This window comes from Dasypus novemcinctus, chromosome 3 (assembly GCF_030445035.2).
Source record: "Dasypus novemcinctus isolate mDasNov1 chromosome 3, mDasNov1.1.hap2, whole genome shotgun sequence".
NCBI classification, from domain to species: domain Eukaryota; kingdom Metazoa; phylum Chordata; class Mammalia; order Cingulata; family Dasypodidae; genus Dasypus; species Dasypus novemcinctus.
This window is the reverse complement of record NC_080675.1, coordinates 134625070-134645313: the sequence shown is the minus strand read 5'-3', so window position 1 is coordinate 134645313 and position 20244 is coordinate 134625070. Positions and strand designations below refer to the sequence as shown.

At 38.7% G+C, this 20244-nt stretch overlaps 1 protein-coding gene and 1 long non-coding RNA gene across 4 annotated transcripts in view; one reads left to right on the top strand and one right to left on the bottom strand.

The window, feature by feature from the left end:
• The window catches only part of LOC105745175 (uncharacterized), a 90445-nt gene that overhangs the window by 19444 nt on the left and 50757 nt on the right, over positions 1 to 20244 (bottom strand). The window lies entirely within an intron of this gene.
• The window catches only part of RORA (RAR related orphan receptor A), a 712506-nt gene that overhangs the window by 653055 nt on the left and 39207 nt on the right, over positions 1 to 20244 (top strand). For all 3 annotated transcript variants that reach the window (XM_023585999.3, XM_071214227.1, XM_004483248.5), the window contains one exon: positions 16416 to 16501. In XM_023585999.3, coding sequence (XP_023441767.1) covers positions 16416 to 16501 — 86 coding nt within the window. The remainder of the gene's footprint in view (positions 1 to 16415; positions 16502 to 20244) is intronic.

The window sequence follows — 20244 nt, the reverse complement described above, 5'->3', positions numbered from 1 at the left end:
GCACTGATGTTGTTAGGTAATGAGGCTGATTTTATTTTAATAAGTGTACCAGAAGTTATGCTTCCACATGAATGTTGCCCCTTCAGAGTTGTCAACTGGGGAGGCTAAATATCTGTGCCAGTAATATTGTCACTGCCAAAAACAAAAATGTGATTCCTCTTCTGGAATTGCTTTCAACTCCTTTAGCAACTTTTTAATATTCTCCGTGGTGGCCACTGCTCTCCTGGAAAAGTGGACTTGATTTTTTAAAAACAAACAATTTGTAAATGTTGTGAATAAGGTAAGAAAAGAAACCAGGCCTAGCTACTTCCCTTCTTTAAAAAAAATTTTTTTTGACCAAAAAGTGACAAACTTGTCTTTCTCATCTCATTGGCAGAGAGCAATTGGAAAAGTAGTTCAAAAGTACTTTGTGGTAATGACAACATCACTACTTTGAAGAGCAATTCTCATTTTGGTGTGGAGGCTGATTCCAATGATTTTGTTGGAAGAAAATATTGGCCACTAATTTTTGTCTTCCTAGAAATTAGTATAGAAAATGACAACAGCAACCAAGGGGATTCAAAGGATCCCTTCCGTGGCAGCAGTACACATGCAGTACATGCCACATATCCAGATTACACCACTCTTCATCTTACATGTTTTCTGTTGTGTCAAAATTATGACTTTCCTGACTAATAAAATTGTACAGTAAGCAATAAATGTGAGGTGCTGAATGGAGGGAGGAGAAAAGGAAGCTTCTGGCCAACAGGACAGCAGATAGTGACTTTCATTGACTTAACCTGATAGTACTCACATGAGAATTTTGACTTCAACCATCAGTGCAGAAATCACTAAGATGTCGCAAGATTTTGTCATTTGGCAGCTCAGTGCCTTTACTGCAGTCAGTACAGACATGCTTCCCTGTTTCTGGGCTCTAGCAAAGCAGAGATGTTACTCAACTGTGGGGTTCAGGACAAGATTGCCCTGGGGGATTGGTTATAAATTTCAGCATTCAAACTTTCCCCAGAAGTCCTTGGGAAATCCGGTTGTTGTTTTATTCCATTTGGTGTGTTTAGGGAAATAACAATGGGCTTTCTTACACTTTTGTTTTTTAAAGTTGTAGATGCTAGTAAAGAATGAATAGACCTGCTACCTACATAAGCCTTCCTTGTCTCCCCACCCCCAGCCCCTCCCACCCCATTTTCCAGCTGAGCTTGAATGGGCCTGGCAAAGTTAAGAGCATTAGAGATAGCCATGGGTCACCACTATTGTCAAGTTAGGAGAGAAGCGAGAAACTGTGATATCAAATGGGACTGACGGTACAGCCTCTTGATTCCCTGACTTAAGCTAGACTGAAAGGCAACCAGATCACCCAACTCATTTCAAAGTTTTGCTTTCTCCCTTTTAAACTCTTAAAGCCCTTTTACCCTGGAACAATATAAAAATAAAAATTACACAGACCTTTTAAAATCATTTTTATCACTATTCCTGAGTGATATCATCTGCCTTACTGATGACATCATATTTTTGCATAGTGCCTTGAACTTTGATATAGGTTCAAAATAATCTTTGAAATTAACTAGTAATGTCCAAATATAAAGAATAAGGGAAGAAAAGAAAAGAAAATTGCTGATTCACTCTGAAATGGGCTATACTCTAATTGGGCAATGAAATTGTCCCCTCAGCACCATTTATCTCAACAGCTCAGGCAGAAGGAAAGGCTTGGATCTTTCACAGATGCGGTAATTCACTCTCAAGAAACATTTTGAAATGTTTGATATTGCTTTGATAGTGTAACATACTTTGCTATTGGCAAGTTCTATGGTAACATAATCCATTCATCTAGTCCAACTGACAACTCAAAAAGCTGATTCCAAGAACAGGAAATTGGCTTCAATAGAAAGATTACTTGTTTGTTTTAAAGGGTGGGATGGGTAAGGACCCGTCAAACTTATCCTTTTGACATATTTCAAAGGGTATTTTAAATGAATAATAATTCCTCATAGGTGCTAACCATTCTTCTGCTTATTGATGGGTGTGTTTGAGGTGTGACTGTTTTTTTTTTTAAACAAACATACCAAAGGTTATACACCCGAAAAAAAAAAACCTGCCCCATTCAGAGTTTCAATTTGGAAGCCTACACATTCATTCAAATGATTTTTCTAAGTCTTACTTCTGAATTTGAACTCCATTTCTTGGAATTGCTTTCAGTGACTGCTTCAGGTCTATTTGAATAACCATCGAGGCAAAATCAGGGCAGGGCTGGCCATGGTGAGGAGTTAGGTTGGTTTTCCTGGAATACTGGGCAGAGTCCAGTCACCCCTCTGGGCATTGACTCCCCAACATCTTACAGGGAAGGTTCTGTCAGCGGGTATACTTTTGTGTTGCCACCAAGGCTTGCCTCAGAAATTACCTCTCTATGTCCTGATGGTCCTTGACTTGGCCTGGCATATATATAATGCCTCAGACAGTTGTAGCTGAGAGCCATTGAACTTGAGGTCTAAAATGCTTCACTTATGGAAGGTTTGTTTTGAAAAAAGAGGAACAATAGGAAATAGATTTGCATTACTGATGCTACTTGCCATAGGCGTTGCCATCTTTTGATCTAAAGCAAAAGTTCACAATTAGCAGCCTTTGAAGAGAAAGGGAAAAATAAAAACAACCTAACTCAGTCCTAGCACCATCAATTGAAATTGTTTACCTTGAAGTGAAAAAAACTTTAATTTTCTATCAGCAACATATTAGTGTCACCCTGTCTCTTCTATAATGTCAGGATGTGCTATTGAAAGGGATTCTCTTTGACAGTAGTAAACACTATTTTTTAATCAGTGTGTTCTAGCTCCAGTGGGCATTTGCCAGAACTTTCACTCTGGACCTCAAAGAGAACATTTCAGTATGTTCCCTTTCCTAAATGAAAATGTGATGGTGAATGGACAGATTGCTTGCCAGGTGAGCTTCCTTTTCATTCTCCATCACCACCTTTCTCTGCCTGGTTTTTACCATAAAAAGATGGCCCTATTGTTCAGGGAAGACAGTGCAGCTCACTCTTAGTCACCAAATCGCAGTGTAATAGAGCTGGACCCGATCTGGAAGGCTACCTAGCCCAACGTTATACCTGAGAGCAGGAGAGGAAGCTCAGCCCTGGATAAAGAATTTCGTGGGTATTTGGTAAGTCTTACTCCAAGTACATGGGTAGTTGTGGAAGTCTCTACTGACACTTTAATTTAGTCTTTCCCCCACTTTACCACCCAGCTCTTAAAGGCTCTCTCTCCCTCTACTTTACCACCTAAGATGCCACCCTTGCCCTCTGCCTTAGCAATAAAAATGCTGAACTCCATGTCTTTATTTACCCAAAAGAAATATAATCACCTGTCCCTCTTCATTCTTCTGATAGTTACCTCAATTCCAGCTGCAGCTCCTACCTTCCTTAAAACATAGGTGGTGATGATGGCAATGATAATAACTAACATTTATATGATAATAAGGAACATTTACTATGTGCTAAGCATGGATTCTATAGGCACTCTGTTTGTTCATGCTATAATAATGAGTTCAGTATCATTTTAAAGATGAGGAAGTTGAAGCACAGAGAGTAAGAAAACTGCCCAAGAAGGGTGCTAGAAAAATAAATAAAGAATGCTGCCCAAGTTCATTTAGCTAGTAAGTGACAGGGCAGAGATTCAATCCCAAGTAGTCTGGCTCTAGAATTTGCTGCTACAAGCTGTATATTTTACCTTCAAGTTTATACTCAACTCTCTTCTTTCTTCTCCTTTTTAAAAAATTTTCCCTTATATCCTTAATTCATAGGCAGTGAAGCAAATGTAACAAGATGAAATGTGCTAGTGGGTCCTGTGAACCCTCTTCATGTCTCTGGTACTGGTTGTGCAAGTTCTCAACAAGTGGTGCTGGGTCCTACAGCTGGATGGACCCATATGTGAGAGCGTGCTTGGAGTATGTGTGTGTTATGATTTAAGATTGTAGCAGCCATTGGAATGAAAAAGGACCTGCTATACTGAGCTCTGACTGTGACAGGAAGATGTGCCCATAGCAGCTGTTAGCAATCAGAGTGTGTTTCCATCAGATGTGAAATATGCTGCCATCACTTTGAAATGAATTTCAATACCTTGCCATGCTGAAGTACCAAATTGTGTGAATGGTATACTTTTATTGAAAATTAGGATTCACATATTCCAAGAATAATGTCACACACTGTCTTCAGTGACAAAGGCAGGTGGCCAAATGCTGAATAGCTGAAAGGAGTAAGTGCAGGGAAGTCATAGAATGTCATCTGAAATACTTGTCTCTCTGCAGGTGAACGAAGCCCCTTGTACTAAAGGAGCAGACTCTGAAAATGGATAAGGAAGAACCTTGTTTTGATATCTTTACATGTCTATTGTGTTCTTACCTCACCTCTAGTGTATGACTCACATAAAAATCAGTAGCGTCAAGATAAACACCCATAATATACATTTCTTTTTGTAGGGAGGAAAAAAAGACACTTATTAGACATTCTGCTCTGTGAATTGATGCTCAGATGTCAGAGCTTCTTAGACTAAGTCTGGCAATCTCTTAGCTTAGTCGAGAGCACAGCCTTTCTTCACGTCTCACAACTGTTTAATATCCCCAAGGCTCTGCTGCCTTTTCCTATATTTCCCTTTCCCACTAAGAAATAGCTACCAGCTCCAGCTTTCTCTCCTTGGGAGTAAACATAGAAACAACTGTGCTTCAGCTATCAGTAAATACTGTTATCCATTCTCTTGATCATCAAATAGAGTGTTATTAAGGATGGAAATATTTCTTTAATAAGCAAGTATAAAGAACAGGAATCTAGAGAAGACATTTTTTTTAAAACCTCAGTCATTTGCTTATTCCTATGGCTGGCTGAACTGGTTGTCTTAGAAAATAATTATACCATGTGGAATCTGAGCCTCCTCTTGACATAGAGGTGCAATGGACACAACCAATCCAATGTCCACATAGAAGAGGTGGCATTGGATTGGGAAAAGTGGACATGGTGGACGATGGGTATGGGGAAGGGCAGGAAGAGATGAGAGGTGGGGGCGTATTTGGGACGTGGAGCTGCCCTGGATGGCGCCTCGGGGGTGATCACCGGACATCGTGGATCCTCACAGGGCCCACTGGATGGAATGGAGGAGAGTATGGGCCATGATGTGGACCATTGTCTATGAGGTGCAGAGGTGCCCAAAGATGTACTTACCAAATCCAATGGATGTGTCATGATGATGGGAACGAGTGTTGTTGGGGGGGGAGAAGGGGGGTGGGGGGGTGGGGTTGAATGGGACCTCACATATATATTTTTAATGTAATATTATTACAAAGTCAATTAAAAAACAAAAAAACTTAAAAAAAAAAAGAAAATAATTATAAAAGAGAATTTAAAAAAAATACCATTGAGCTGCAATCTAGAAATAATCTCTGATGTATTTGAAAGTATAGACCTGCCATATCTACAATTTAGATGCTGTTGGCTATGTTCTGGAAACTGGAAATAACCTAGTAGACATTTTCTTCTAGCAGTTAATCACTAATCTTTCAAGATCTTACAACTTTAAAATGATTAATATGACCACATCTACACTTCTGCTTCTGGCAAGCCTAAATAATTTGCGTGTGATTTTTAATAAAAACCAGACCTTTACCTGGTCTTTCATCCAAAGCTCCATTTTCCCTATTAATTCTAGGGAGATCTTTTTGAAGTAGAAAACAACACAGAGGTGGAGTTAGGGATGTGGGCTGTGGAAACATCCTCCTAACCAACCTCACCCACTAAAATGTTTTGTGGACAAGGAAGATTCAGTGTCACCATTCTGTGTTCCTATCATGATGGATATGTTGTCTTTTTAGCCTTCTATGGCTTAATATAGAGATATGGAAATGTATTTTCAAGGTTTACGTTTCAAGTTATTTCCAGTCTTTTACTATGAATCCAAAGTTGATTTGGTTGGGGGATATTTCTTAAATGTCATAATCTACTAATTAATGAGCTAAGACTGATCTTCAAAAGCCCATACAGGCTAATGAAAGGAAGCAATGAATTACTTTGCCTAGTACGCTTTGATGACCTAACCTGGATTCTTGTTTTTTGACACACTTCTGAACATTTTATTTCATCTAACTGATTTTTGTGATGGCACAGTTAGGGGAGTCATAGACATTGTGCCGCTGGAACTTGAAATCAGTAGTTGACTTTTAGGCAGAAGACTGTGGCCTTTTAAGAAGTATTCTAACATAAGCAGAACGTTTTGATTAATTTATTCAGTGAACTATGATGCTACATGCCAAACATATAGTGGGCTAGATTCATATGAAGACAGAATAGATTTAAATAAATATCCTATTTGTTATAAATACCATTTGTGTCAATAAGGTTTTTCTGTGTTTGGACTTGAAAGTGAATCACCAGATTTGCTAATTTTTGTAACATTACATGTATACAGTAAAAAAAAAAAAAAGCTTCTAACTTGAAATATCAAGACTTAAAATGGGTATAGTTGGAGCTATGCATAGGCAGATGTAAAGTTAAGAGAGCTGTGAAATGAGTGATTCTCTCTTGAGATTAGGTGTGAGAATTTGGAGGTAATTAAGTAAAGTAAGATTATTTCATAAAATGCAGTCAGTAAGAGTAATTCTGATATTTCTGGTTACGCAGAAACTAGATAAGATCTCCAGATCTGGTTTGGTTTTAAAGATGTTCTTTTCTAGTGTTGTAAAAAACAGATTTTGAGTGATGAAAGCAAAGGGGTGAACCTATTGCTGTCAACTGAGCAAGGGAAGATTTAACCTAAATGTGGCATATTGTTCTTATTAAAGGGGAAAAAGGAATTGGTATCTAGAGTAAGGCTGATTGCTAGAAAAGTTTAGGTGCAGTTCTGTGAGTCAGATGACTTTTTTTTTTAGTATAATATTCATAATTATATATGGGACACCTCTTGTTGGAAAATAAATTATTTGGATTTTCCCTTGAGCATATTTTAACTACTTAGTAAAATAAAATGGATTATTTTTCTAGCCAATATGAAATGACATTTAACCTACACTGAGAGACTGAAGAGAGGGATTTTTGTTAGATATGCCTATTTTTTGTTGTTGTTGTTGTTTTTAGTTTAGTTAGGCCAGTAGTTAATTGAGAAATGAGAGTAAGGAACAGGATTACTCAACTGAACTTGTAAATGAAGGCTTTTCTAGGCAGAGAGAGCGATAGATATACCTGTTTTGATTCTGAGCACAAGGCTATAGAAAATCTTCAAGAATTATATATTGAAAAATGTGTTGATTCTAGAATTTTAAAGCAACCTTTTACCAGCTGAGAGTAATTGGCTGAATGACCAGTTACCTTTATTGTTACCCCAGATTTCATATAACCTTGCAAATTCTTAACAACAAATATGTTCCATTGTGGTTTATAAAGGCAACAGAGAGGTTAGAGTAGGAAAAACAAAAAACGAAATAGTGTTTGTATTGCTGATCTTAGTGGCATCCTCTTTTGTTGGTGGGTATTTATTCCGTATTTGATCCACTCGATGAGTAGAATGGAGTATTAGGGAAGCTGCTTTCCTGCTGTTCAATGATTGCACTTAAGGTTTAGTTGAGTACAGTTAGTTACCAAAAGAGGTAAAGACTCGATTGCCTTAAATTTAGGCATTTTGTGTGTTACTGCATAGGATGAAAATTCTAGGGAGAACTGGATCTAAAAATCAAAGCCATCCACTATTTCTGTATATGAAAAATCTGTTTCCTCTCTGATTTGACAGAAATTCCCTGTCTAGGGACAAAAGTGCTCATTTGGATTTGACTTTTAGCAAAGATATATATGCATCAGGGAATGTGAGTCAGTTTCTCTGGAAAGCTTAATCTAGTAGAGATAGAAACGTATTACTACAAATTATTAATATTCAGTTCCCATTGTCAGAACTACCTGCATATTCACAGAAAGCGGCATGAGTGATGTGCCTGGCTTCCTTATTCTTCAGAGATTTCCTCCATATGTAGTTCAGCTCTGTCTGGGCCAGGATTCTCAAACTTTTTTGTTCCACAGACCTTTTGCCAATCAGGTGAAAACCACGGACCCCTTACTAAGTCCACACTATGCTGTGTATTATATAATAAATATAGCATACCTATACACGTCCCCAAAAGAATAATGTTGTTTTGTTTAGTTTTTTTTAATGGTAATTCAAGCTTACTGACCCCTTGTTAAGAACTCCTAGTCCAGGCAATCTGGCCCAGTGTTTTAACTCTTATGTTACTTACATATATAAAGACTGAGAAAATTGTCAAAGTGCCCAAACTCTAATTTTGCCTTATTTTAAAATAATTTAGTTTGCAGACGCTTGATCTCTTGATTATGTGAGTGGCGTGTATATGTGTGTGTATGTGACAGTTACATGCAACACATTTTATTTAAAAAATGATTTTTTAAAAAGGTGTTATGTTCTCAGCAGAAATCACAAGCACATTAAAGCTTTTAAGTGGTCTTTACTAGTCAGTAAGGTATAGGACTTTTTTTTGATAGGGGGACCAGATAAGGTGGAGGAGCATTTATATACTGGAATAATTTGACAGGGTCCTTTGACTCAGATATCAACTAAAAAGCACATCTTAGGATGTCAGAGGGTAACCCTTATGTTTACTTCGTTTAATGAATGGGAACCATGCAGTTTTCATGATGCCCAGCAAGACTATACAAGCCCTGGTTTAAGTTTAGTTCTGTGATTTTGCAAGTAACAGCTGTCATAAGAGAGATGACTTTTCCATCCAAGTGTTCTTTTTCTCTCAAAGTGAGACTAAAATAGCATCTAGACCCTTGGGAAGGCATTTTGGAAACAAATGATTTTTATTAAAATTTAAGTAAGTACAACTAGCAGATGCAAATTACAGTACTACGTATTTTCCTTTATTCTCTTTGTGGCAGAGCCAGTTGAGGGTAGTAAGGGCAGAGCGTCCTTGTCTTTGCCAAGAATGATATGCCAAGCTTCCTAAAGCTTCCCATCTTTATAGGTCCTTTCATCTTCAAAGAGCTTTGCTAGCATTCATTTACAACCATCTGCCTGGGAGGTAAGAATTATTCCCATTTTATAGATGGAGGAAGTAGAGGTGTAAGTGATTTACTCAAGGCCACATAGTGAGTAGAGCATTAGAAGTGAATACCAGGAAGTGGACTTGGCCCAAGTGGTTAGGGCGTCCGCCTACCACATGGGAGGTCCGCGGTTCAAACCCTGGGCCTCCTTGACCCGTGTGGAGCTGGCCATGCGCAGTGCTGATGCGCGCAAGGAGTGCCGTGCCAGGCAGGGGTGCCCCCCGTGGATGGGAGCCCCACGCGCGAGGAGTGTGCCCTGTAAGGAGAGCCACCCAGGGCAAAAAAAGCGCAGCCTGCCCAGGAGTGGCGCCTCACACATGGAGAGCTGACGCAGCAAGATGAGTGACACAACAAAAAGAAACACAGATTCCCATGCCGCTGACAACCACCGAAGTGGACAAAAAGAAGAACACGCAGCAAAATGGACAGAGAGAACAGACAACTGGGCGGGGGGGCGGGGAGGGAGGGAAGGTGGAGAGAAAAACATGAAGTAAATATTAAAAAAAAAAAAAGAAGTGACTACCAACTTCCGCTTCTTAGCTGAATCTACCTCTAGCACTCATGCACATCCTCTCTCTCTCTCTCTCTCATTTCCCCTTGAGAGCCCCAGATCAGATGTAACATCAAATCTAAAGACATCACATAATCCTGAATAGGAGAGAGACACAGGATAGTCTTTTTGTGGCTTTTACAATTAAACCCTGAGAAATCTAGGCATAGAGATCAAGCCATTTAACCCTCCTGAGGCTCATTTTCCACATCTGTAAAATGGGGGCAATAATACCCAAATGCCTAATTCAAGGTTGTTGTGATCACCAAATTCCAGGCAAGGTAATGAGGATAAAAACTTTTAAAACTATATAGAGCTCTGCAAATACCAGGCATTCTTATTGTTGTCAGAAATGATGATAGGTCTGCTTATGGAAGGAGTGGGGGTTTTCTAATTAGGGGTCTAATTGTTTTGGTGATGCTGAGCAAAGATTAAGTACTGTCATGAAAGAATCCAAATATGGAAGAAACAACTGTATTAGGGAAACTTATTAGTATTATATTTAGTATATATGTAGTAGACAAAAGGGCAAAATGTAGCAATTATTAGTTTGCATAGTATGCACCTGGAACACAGCCCTTCTCACCGTAGAGGACGACTGTACATTCCTGGGCTGTAGAACCTATCTATGCAGTACTCCAAGCCTCAGGTCCAGCCCACAGTCTGTTCCCCTTGTGGGTCTGTTCCACCATGGAGATGCAGTAAGAAGTCTCTGCAAACCTTTACAGTGGGTGGCCCTGGACTGTCAGCCCTAGGCACACACAGCACTTTTGCACAGTGTAGAGAACAATGACACATGTAGAAGGATGGTTTACACAAAAGTTGCCCTGCTGGACAGACAAATTAGAAAAGGGACTCCAGGCCATTGGAGGAATAGGCCTCAGGGCCTGGTAAATTTCAGACCATACTTTCCCCCCTCCGCTGGGCTCAACAACCTGCACATCCATCCTTGGAGGCCTTGGAACGAAGAGGTGACAAGACCCAGAGTGGCTACAAAACTCTAGAAGGCAGGAACTCCCAGAGCCCCTCCCGGAAGCAAGGTGCAGTCTCCTCAACTCTCCACCAGCAGCCTTGATATGCAGGCTAGGCCGCCATCCAGGCAGCTGCAGAGCTTTAATACTCCAGCAGTTTCTAAATGGGGATAAAATAGAGTGACTAATCCATAAAGGACTCAAGCCATTTTGCTGAAAATAAAATCAAATGCCTTAGGGTGTTTCTCTTTAATCTTTATTAGTTTTTCTGCTTACAAAAGTAATACATGCTGGTTGTAAAAAATTCAAACATTAGAGAATTTTGTAACTTAGCAAGTGAAAAGTCCTCCATATTCTCAGCGCTTCAGGAGAAAAAAAATGCCAACTAATTGATGTAAAAGTGTTTGTTTTTTTTAAAGCAGTAGTTTTTAAGTGTTTTTGCAAGACACATAAAACCAGTTGACATTCAAATGTGGGACATATTCTCATGAGAATACACAGGTTCTGGCAGCGGACTTGGCCCAGTGGTTAGGGCGTCCGTCTACCACATGGGAGGTCCGTGGTTCAAACCCGGGGCCTCCTTGACCCGTGTGGAGCTGGCCCATGCGCAGTGCTGATGCATGCAAGGAGTGCCATGCCACGCAGGGGTGTCCCCTGCGTAAGGAGAGCCACCCAGCGCAGCCTGCCCAGGAATGGCGCCGCCCACATGGAGAGCTGACACAACAAGATGACGCAGCAAAAAGAAACACAGATTCCTGTTCCACTGACAACAACAGAAGCGGACAGAGACGATGCAGCAAATAGACACACAGAATAGACAACCGGGGTGGGGGGGAAGGGGAGAGAAATGAATAAATAAATCTTAAAAAAAAAAAAAAAGACTACACAGGTTTGGCCATTTCCTGGCAAGCCAGCGGTAGCCCCGCCCAATTCAGTCCAACACAAGAAAATATATGGTTGTGCAAGTAAGCTCAGTGAATGACATTACTTGGGGCAACTTCGTCCATATTAGTTTATTTTTTTAAAGAACCATTTAAAAACTTTAGAAAATGGTTTAAACTTGAAGAAAAATTAAAAGTATTAGTAGTAACAAATTCCCACAATGGATTGCAGTATGCCACTGTGTTGCAGCAAACAGTTAAATACCAGTGTTGTAAAGGATTGCTGAGGTAGCTGGTATAAACTGCCAGTCACTATTTGAAGGATAAGTAGCTTTCCTCTCTCCCCATTTTGGGAAGAGCTTAAAGTCTGAAGAAAAGAATTTCATTTGGCTATACAGCAAGATTTCTTATCAACGACAATAACTACTATTTATTATGCCAACTATTTCTAAGAACTGTGTGATGTGTGCATATATGTAAGTATAGCAAATAACCATGTATACATCAAGTGGTCATATATACATTATGTCATTTATGTATACCACTTAATCTTCAAATATGAAACTGAGGCTCATAGAAGTTGAATAATTTGCTTGGCCTTAAGAACTGGGAAATCTTGACAATTGGTCACTTTGTCAAAAACTCTACCTGGAATTTTATAAAATTGATAAGAGTGGACTGAAGGCATTTGAGGATTATTTCCAGTTGTAAACAAAGCAGATTATCCCAAGAAAGCAATCTTGACATCAGTTCCTGAGTAGAGTGTAAATATGATCAAATCACTTAGGCAATGTATTTTGATCCTTCATTAATGGTTGCATACCAAAAGCAGTATGCTTTAGCTTGGCAGTGCAGTGTGGTGAGGAAAAGAAAAAATTTTAAAAAGCTAAACCTTGAGTTAGATAAAAAGACAAAATGTGTCCAAATTCCAGCCTTGTCACTTACTATCTTTCCAACTTTGAATGCGTTATTTAGCCTCTCCAGGCTTCATTTTCTTCATCTATATGCATATAATAATAACACCTACCTCATAGTTTTTGGAGGAGTAAATGAGAAAATGCTGACACACTATAAGCACAATGGATGTTAGATATTATTATTTATTATAAACGCATTAGGTTATTATTGGGAGATCACTATTCACCCACAGAATGAAATGACAGGTGCATTTCTTACACAGTTTCATTTTTTAATTCTTTGACAATATTCTCTGTGCCAAGGTACCTCCCAAGATAGGTTCTGAAGAAATAAATGAGGTTTAAGATTGCCAATGCCCATGTGCTTGTTCCTTTTATAGTCTAAAATAAAAAGCAAACTTTTTATAAAAGCACAGTCAGCCTAGGCAAAGGACCACTTGGTTAATTAGCACACTTGCATTCCAGGATTTCCTAATGCCCTGCTGCCACTTGTTGTCAGCTCTTTGAAATTGCAGAAAATTTGCCTTTGCAGGTATGAATAGGCTGCTTGAATCACTTAGGGTGCCTGAAAGAGAAAATTATTTAGGCAATAGAGCTGAAAATGTGGGCAAATTAGAATTTTTCATAGCAAGATTGTTCACTGTTAAGCCAATTCATGATTGTATGTTCACGTCTTGCTTCAGATATTCCACTACACAATAAACCTCTTTGCTGTGATGAATATGTATGTGGACTAATTTAATCAATATACTTGTGAACGTTGACAGTAGTGGTGTCTGGCAGAACTTATCCTTTGAAGTGCTGGCTGAGTTAATGTGTTCAGTATGTATATGGGCCAAGACTCATAATTTGTGTTAAAAGAAGATTATTTTGAGAAGACACACACTATCTGTTAGAAAATGGAAAAGCCTGAGAAATGGAAGGCAAAGGGCAAAGGGCTTCCTGTCTTTTCTTCCTTATTGGACTGAAAATTCAAATTTATGGAACTAAAATGTCTTCCTTTTGAAAAATCTGTAAGGCTTTGCTACATTTTTTTTCATTGATTCACTTGAATTCTATAAATTGATTAAAGGGGAGAGGGTACTTTGTGTATTGTTGAATGAAAAAATGCAAGGCTGAATAAGTGCCCTGTACCAATCTGCAAATGTTTGCCTTCTGCAAAAACCAACATGTGTGATTAGATCGCATTCAAAGGGTTTGCTTTTTGAAGCAGGTGAGTTTTAGTCATTTCCTAAAGAACACTTGCAACTGAAACTGTCTTCTGAGATAAAAGAGCCACCCAAGAGGTATTCTGATTCTTTGGCCAGCCTTGCCCACTGGAACTACACACAAACACAGTAGGGGCAAAGGTCTAGGAAATACAGGTCAATCTACAATGAAGCCATTCATACCAAGCTTCCTGGTCTCCATTAGTCTTGTGAAATCTGTCTCAGCTCAGGTACCCTCCAGCACTCAGAGTCCCTGGAAGTTGGGTGTATGGCTGAAGCCCTGAGAGTTTTGGGGGCCTCACTCAGGCCAGCAGTCCCATGCCATAGTGGCACCAGATTTTGGGTCTATGCTACGCCTACCCACAGCCAGGAGCCAATCCAAGGACAGAAGTCTAGGGGACGGGATGAAGCTTCCAGGATCAACCCCACTGTAAAACCCTCTATGCCAAACTCCATACATATAACCTGTACCATTAGAGGAGCCATTGGCAGGCATTTTGGTCACTGCCTTTAAATACCATCATTTCCATTCTCATGGATAATACCCTGAGTCCAGTCAGATTGAACGGCAATAAATCATTTTCCATTTGCTCCAAATACAGTCTTACTCAGTATTCCCAAGATTGCTTCCCCAGGACCCATCATTTTCTTACACAAGACTAAAGAGATATATTTGATCTTCCTGTTGTTTAGACACAATTAGATGACTCTTGGAAGGAAGGCCAAATCTTTGTGTTAGTATTGCTGTAATTGCCTCAGGTTGTTTTAATGCTGACTTAAATTATGAGGCCTATCAAAGTTTGTTCATCTCTAATTTCTGTGATTACACTTGAGGTGAGACATAAACAGAAGCAGCTCAGAATTGGTAGTCTTTATTTCACTTATAAATTCTGTTTAATAAGTGGTCCAGGCATTTTGTTGTGCCTAATTATTCTATTCCTTAGGGGTCGGGATGGAGAAAGCTGATTCTCATTAGAGACTAGTTAATTCATGTGAGAAAACCCAGAAAACAGCTCTCAACTAATAGCTTTCAGAATTTTTCTAGCAATACCTGAATTTTATATATCTCTGAAAAATGTTGGGCCTATCTCTCTCTCTCTAGCCTTGCAAACAATCTGTGGTACAAAACTTTGCCTTGATGATACTAAAAATACTGAAGGAGCCAAAAGTATGAGACATTATTAGATTTTAGATTTCATAAAGAATTATTCTTGAAAAAAACTCAACCTAGGTACTAGCATAGGGAGGAAGACTTGCAAATGAAAAATTTTGCATGAACTCTTAAATATAGTTAGATATGTAACTCAGACTGTACATATTCGGCAGTCTACAAAGATACTATTATTGGGGCATTAGAAAGCTTCAGAATTATGGGAAATATGTTGGATGTGAGATTTCAAACAATATTTACATCTGGATAGTATAACTTAGTATATCAGTGATTGGAAAAGTGGTTGATAGGAAAAGTACCCTCCGTCTACAATGGCTAAAATCACTGCAGTACTTTTACTAAACTCCTCGAATGGAAGTTACCAGGTACTTGTGGGTTTTACTGTGGTTAAGTCCAGTAATTTTATGTGCACTCTCTCGCTAGGTATTGCATGCAACAGCACATCAAATTTAAAGTGAGTGGTTGTGGAAATGATCTCAGGATATGGGATTACATAGGGAGAAAGAGTAGGCTGTGTGTACATGTGTGTTAATTCCATTGTGCAACATATTCCCAGGACATAGTCTTTACTCTGTGCAAAGCATGGGGCTGGTTAGGGGCTATATAAAAAAATGAAACAGACTTGGGCACTTGCAATTGTTTGTGTGTGTAATTTAGTCAATAATCTGGCATGATATCCAGTAGTAAAAACCATGGACTAATAAATTTAGCATAATGAAACTTTTCAGGTGAATTTGCAAACATTGCTATCCTGTCTTTCCTTCACACATAAATTCTATTTAATAGGTGGTCTAAGCATTTTGTTATGCCCATTTATTCCATTCTTTAGGGTATTTTTAAAATTCTTAATTATACTCCTTCCAGCTTGGCTCAAGATGTAATGTGTTTGCTTAGAAATGTGCTTTGTCTATTTGGGAGCTTTGGTTAGTCTTCCAGCATGAGGTATCTTTAATCAGGTGGCAGAAATACATGCATGCTGTACTAGGAAATCCATGTCGAACGTAAAAAACTCAGAAGTTACATATCTGATTTGTCAGGATTCATCATTAAATTCAGATAGGATATTAACTTTATGGTTGAAAGGTTCATACACAAATGGACTAATTTTTAATACATGGCAACTAGTTAAAAAAAGATGAGTAAGCAACGCTTAATTTGCAATCTTATGTAATTTATTAATATTTTGAATTGAATTATTTCCTAAGTAGAATTGACTTTATGGAGTATATTCTTCTCTACCTGTCAAGCTACACCGCTCAGCCAAGGCAGATTTATGGCCTTTTAAAAATAATGATGGAAAATGTGATCGGAGGAAACATTTTAGTATCTGCTTTGCTCTGAGGCCTAAACTGCGAACTCTCCAGTTCTTGAAGGCTTTGAAATGCTGATTCCAGCCTTCTTGTGGATTCTTAAACACCTTCTCAAATGACCCATTTTAATAACCCGAAAGCTATTATATAACGAGCAGCCATAATTTAGTCCAGGGCTCTAGGGGGACCCTCACAGTTCAGCAATGAATAGTTAATGCAGTATAATGTTTAGCAGGTTATTAGTTTTCACTATACAAATGCTGATCAGGGAACGCTTTTATAAGGTGTTTAAAAGAAAATGTAATTAACTGGTTGCGTGCTTCTGTTGCAGCTCAAATTGAAATTATTCCATGCAAGATCTGTGGAGACAAATCATCAGGAATCCATTATGGTGTCATTACATGTGAAGGCTGCAAGGTAAGCCTTTTTAATAGTTGTTGTTGTTTCTATTTATGTGAGAATCTTTGTGATTTTTATTTTTTTTAATTCTATTTCTAAAAATTCCACTCCTGGGAAATTTGAGTAATGAGAAATGACAGGAAATAATAAATATTTTGGCCTTAGATTATAATTAAGACAGTTATATATATTTTAGGTGCCCCCTCCAAAATGAGAAAGGGTTGAACATTGTTTATGATGTTTGATTTTCACTTTCAATCCCAGAATTGATTAAGCTGATAAACAATCTCTTTGGTTATCCAAATAAGTCTAATCAGAATATGACTGTCTTTTTGTTGGCATACAGATGTTGACAATTCTTTCTAAATTATGGGAAGCCTACTGGGAAGAACTGACTTCTGGTCCTGGCCTCACCACCTGTCCATATCATTTTGGGCATGTCTTAAACTTCTAGTGACTCAGTTTCCTCCATCTATAAAATGGGTGTAACACCTGTTCTTCCTATCGTTTAGAACTATTCCAGGAATAGATTGAGAAACTGTGAAAGTGAAAGTCCTTATAAACTGAAAAGTGCTATTTAGATCTAAATATTGTCACCGTTATTGTTACTGTCTCTATTTTTATTATTACTGACCTTATCTTGGGGCAGTAAGTTCAGCACAAATATAATGTGGAAATGGGAACTAGAGATGTTTATCCTAATAATTTGAGACCCTCAAACCCAGATTGCCTGTTACTCACATTTCAATTTATTAAGATTTAAATCCTCCTGCTTATAGTAGAAGGGCCTTGAGACAGCTTACAGGATAAAACAGTACAAAATAAACAGGAGAGAAGTTATCTAAACATGCAAGAGGCCTCTGAGACAGCCAATTGTTTAACCAGCCCTGAATTAGCCCTAAGGCTTTTTGAGGCTGAGGCAAAAAATAAAATCCATGAATTTGGTAAGCTTTGATTTAGTGAAATTAGAAAGTACAATATCATAAAGTAGAAAATCACTACAGACACAAATCAGAGACTTTTGGGAAATTATCCATATAATTTCTTTAATTCTTCACTTTACTCCTAACCATTATAATATTTGCATGTACAAATGCTAAATGTTGATCCCATATGGGTGAAGCTTTCCTATTGTGATTTCTGCACACCAACTAACAACTTAATTTTTTAAAAAGAGAAAGAAGAATTAAGAAAATCTCTTGCCTTTTAAGAGTGGGGACCTTGTTACATTTAAAGGTGATTTCAAATTATTCAGCGCTGTGGTAATCCCTCCAGGCCTCAGGGTTCTGAATTACCAAATGTAAGATGAAAAATAAAAGTTATATCCTTTTTCTTCCTCAGTATGTCTTCAAAACAAACAAGCAAGCAAACAAAACTGTGGCCTATGCCATCTCAGGATATAAGATTGATAAGGCTGGACAGGTAGTTTACCCTTCGCACTTACCATTCCACATGCAGACCTCCCAGAGCTGCGTCCCTGGCAGGAGATGACAGAGTAGACAGACAGCAGTGTCTCCTTACTAGGAATTCCAAGCAAAGTTAATTTTTGTTCACTGCATGTCACCTAAATATTTTCTTAATGGACAGTGTCCTAGGAGCAGTCCTGGATTCCAGTTCACTATATGTACCTCCATTTCACCCTAGAAACAGATCACTTTCTCAGAGTGTTTCAAAAATGCCCTATGTAGTTTTATGCAGCAAACAAGTATCTGGGAATTAGACCTGGGATATGAGAACTACTTCATATGAAATGCCTGAACAATTCAGAAGATTAACAAAAACATGCTTTCAATAAATCCTGAATTGATTGGCTAAGCACTACTGTATTTCCCTAGACACAATGTGCGTTTTCTGCCCCCTCCCAGTTTTGTTTATGACAAAAATAAAAGCAGTAAGAAAACAAAAGGCAGTTACTGCTCCCCAGCTTTCATTTTTCTAGAGTCCTTCCAGATTTTGTGCATATACAGTCTCAATACCCAAATATTTTTCAGTTATCTGTGGTTCTGTTCCTCTGTTCCATTGATTATATACAATGAAAGGCACAAAACAAACAATTAAAACTCAATTTTGGGAAGCAGATTTGGCTCAACTGATAGAGTGTCCGCCTACCACATAGGAGGTCTAGGGTTCAAACTCAGGGCCTCCTGACCCGTGTGGTGAGCTGGCCCACACACGGTGCTGATGCGTGCAAGGAGTGCTGTGCCATGCAGGGATATCCCCTGCATATGGGAGCCCCATGTTCAAGGAGTGTGCCCTGTAAGGACAGCTGCCCCCCACACACAAAAAAGTGCAGCCTGCCCAGGAGTGGCGCCACACACATGGAGAACTGATGCAGCAAGATGATGCAACAAAAAGAGACACAGATTCCTGATGCCACTAACAAGAATACAAGCAGACACAGAAGAACACACAGCAAATGGACACAGAGAGCAGACAACTGGGGAGGGATGTGGAGGAGAGAAATAATAAATAAATCTTGGGTAAAAAAAAAAAAGCAAACTCATTTTTATTAACATATTGGGCCTATGCCCAGACTGGGACCTATACAATGTTTATAAATGACACATATAGTATTTGTTTTGCATTATAGTTTCTGTTTTATGTAGTACTTTTATTCCTAGTTATGAAGTGAAGAGACTTCTATTTTTGTCAGTGATGTTAATTATTTATCATCCTAACCAGGTGAAGGTTGATCATGACCAACTGTAAATTATCTCTGATAGCATAATTGGACATATGGAAATTTTCTAATTAGATATATTAAATAGATACCTAATGAAAGGAAAGAAAATGACTCAATCATTTTTTTGAGCAGATCATTTTGTGAATATATTCTAAATTGCATTTTGAAATCAATGACCTGAAACCTAAAACTATTTCATTGCTGAAATAATTATCTGTACCACCTATTTGTTCAGGTAAGCATTGCATGCAAACAGCAAAAATAATGGGTGAAGTTTTGGTAGCTCTTTCTATTATTCCTGGGTTTTCTCAGCTTGCCCTCTCCTGGTTGCCTTTGCTCCCTATTAGGCAGTATCATGTCATACTTAAGCTCTGACTCTGGAACCAGATTGCCCAAGTTTGAATCCCAGCTTGAGTTACTTATCAGCTTGAGCCAGTACCCAGCCTTTCAGTGCCTCAATTTCCCCACCTGTAAAATGAGGACAGTGATTGTAGTTACTTTATAGGGTTTGCACATGCATTTAGGTAAAGCATTTAGAAGAGTGCCCTGCACATAACAAGCATTCAGTGTTGGTGCTGGTTATCAATATCATTTCCAGTCAAACTCTTAGTCCCTTGGTAATGTTGCTCTATACAAACAGATAATATTCCAGGAAATCTCTGAGCCCAATATTGATTTTAGTAATTATTTGCCATCTGTTTTGTAGAATCAGCCAGTAAAAGCAACAATAGTATGAGTACCCCCTTGGAATCAGGTACTGTGTAAGCCTATATGGGGCACAAAGACCTAATCTTCCCCTCAAGCAGTTTATAGTCTAGTTGAAGAAATGAGGCATGCTGAGGAAAAGCTGAATAGCAAAGCAAGGACTAAATAATAATTCAAGACCACAGTCTTATACAACACAAGAAGCACATAGCCACAAGGCAGCAAGAGCAGTAGTTTGGTCGAGAGATGATGACTAGTGAGGTTTCACTGAGGGGGAACCAGCAATGGGCTGGGGGCAGGGGAGGCAGAAGAGAAGGATTTGGACAGCGCAGGATGGTTGGGAGGATATTCTGGGCTGGGGAGTTGGAAGAGC